We start from the raw sequence: 2,141 nt of genomic DNA on the forward strand, positions 1-2,141 counted from the left end.
TAGTATTTATAGTGCAGCAAAGAAGTACAGCTGTAAATACTACTAAGTAGTAGTTATACGGTACTATTAACTGTTAATAGTAGTACTAATACTGTATTATTAATAGTATCATGTACTGTACTGTACTGTAGTATATGCAGCGTCAAATATCGTCCTTTACAGTACTGTTCTGTGTTACTATTAATAGGACCAAGTACTACTGCCAACGTAGTATACGTATAGTAATCATTGACTGTACGTAAGCTTACTCTATGCGGTATCAAATTTTGTCCTTCTTGTACTCCGAGTACTAGACAAAGTACTGGCATCAGTCCTTCCTTTGAATGCAAGGTTAACTGAAAATTACTCCATTCTGTACATCCGCGTGAAGTACGTACTTCACTTGATTAGCATATGCTAGTACAATCTACTGTACGTACAATACTATGTACTGTAGTGAACTCAGGAAGAGTACAGTTGTACTGTACAGAATATCAGTCAAATTAGATCATTTTTGATTACATTCCACTGTAAGTACTATACTGTGGTCTAAATAGTGCATTGAATATCTTGAGATAGTATAATATGACGCATTGTGATTAGCGAGCTTGTAAATACCGCGTAATTTCAATTTCAAATTTAATCACTAGGCATTTGTAAGTGAAATAATTAAATTTTGGCCAATTTGTTTTCAAGAAATCGAAAATATAATGGGTCGTTTATATTTCATGTCATTTTCTCGGTGAAATTGACAATACTTATCCGGAATACGAGCATACCAGTACTATTAATAGTACTGTATGTTGGATTGGATATAGTCTAACCAATCAGCGATACTTTCACGAAATTCATGCACTGATTGTTGCGTTGCTGATTGTTGCGTTGCACGCAATGTAGGCAATCACCATTTCCAAAGATGCCGACGCTTTTGTGCTTCGTTGTCGGCACGGGGCGTTTTTTCTACGTTCAGATTACGCCAAGTCAGACCGTGGGGGATCTCAGAGCCAAGATCAAGCACGAGAACCCCAACACCATCACCTGTGACGAGAACGACTTGGACCTCTACTGCGTGGTTGGCCTCGTACGACAGGGCTGGTACCTTCAACACAACGGGAAGCCCATTGATATGACAGAAACGTCCCTGAAAGCGTATGCCAGCAAGACCAAAATATTTGCAACGTCGCGGATCTCGCTGTGGTTCAACTCGGCGAAAACATCGCACCGTGGAACAGTTCATGTTTTGGTTGGGCTTGACGCCAAAGCGAGACGATGGACCGCCCTCAACGATGCTCTGGCGCGGCACAGTCTTTTGAAGCCGTTTCATGGAGTTGAGCTATCAGCACCGTACTCCACCGTCGAGTGGGGCGTCGTTCGTGCGGTGTTTCGCGAGTGCACGGCAACAACAACATTTCCGAGAGTTCCTCTTGCACACAGCCGCATGGATGCGTTAGCGGCGGGCATGGAGGTTGTTACCGATGCGCATGGCCGTGTGGACGTGGAATCGAAAGAAGTAACGCGAGTGGTCTTCATCGACCAGATATTTTCCCACGTGGGGCGCATCGTTGGCGTCCAACTTGAGTCGCATGGAGAGGTCGATGGCAAGCGAATCAAGGTCCACGGGCAGTCTGATCTCGTTCTTCGTCGCGGCACCCAACGCATGGATATCGTCGAAGCCAAGAAAAACAACATGGATCAAGGCATGTCCCAATGTTTGCTGGGCTGCGAGGCGCTGGCCGACACCGAAAACTTGGACGTTGTGTATGGGTTTGTCACCAATTACTTGAGCTGGCTGATTTTCAAGCGACAAAACAGTGAAATCCTCACAATGGCGGCCACCATTCAACTCGATGGCAACAACTATCCGACACGCGAGTCCCTTCAGCTAGTGGCCGAAACCATCCATGGCATACTCCTTATGCGTTGATTCCGATAATCACACGTGCCCTTTTTTAATACTAGCATTTTTGTATTGGTTTCGCGGCGCTTGTTCATCGTCATGATGTCCATCATGCTGAGTACGTTCCGTGTGGACATGGTGATGCAGGATGTGGTACACGGCAGCTATACGTATGTTCCGTGACAACTTGGTTCCGTGCCACGATGCATGATTGGTAGAAAAAATCTCTCTAAACTTTTCAGCCAATCAGATGCAATTTTTGAGA

The 2,141-nt window shown here is 44.7% G+C and overlaps 1 protein-coding gene across 1 annotated transcript; it reads left to right on the plus strand.

Annotated features, from left to right (window-relative positions):
* Positions 1-848: 848 nt before the first annotated feature.
* Positions 849-1,940, plus strand: H257_19438 (hypothetical protein). The gene has a single exon (XM_009848582.1). It carries the CDS (start codon positions 896-898, stop codon positions 1,901-1,903), a length of 1,008 nt encoding a protein of 335 aa, XP_009846884.1. The 5' UTR covers positions 849-895; the 3' UTR covers positions 1,904-1,940.
* The last annotated feature ends 201 nt before the right edge of the window (positions 1,941-2,141 follow it).

The sequence above is a fragment of the Aphanomyces astaci genome, assembly GCF_000520075.1.
Source record: "Aphanomyces astaci strain APO3 unplaced genomic scaffold supercont1.599, whole genome shotgun sequence".
Taxonomy (NCBI): Eukaryota; Oomycota; class Saprolegniomycetes; order Saprolegniales; family Verrucalvaceae; genus Aphanomyces; species Aphanomyces astaci.

Bases quoted from the DNA above. Each gene is read 5' to 3' on its own strand.
- H257_19438 (XM_009848582.1), top strand. From the start codon at position 896: ATGCCGACGCTTTTGTGCTTCGTTGTCGGCACGGGGCGTTTTTTCTAC.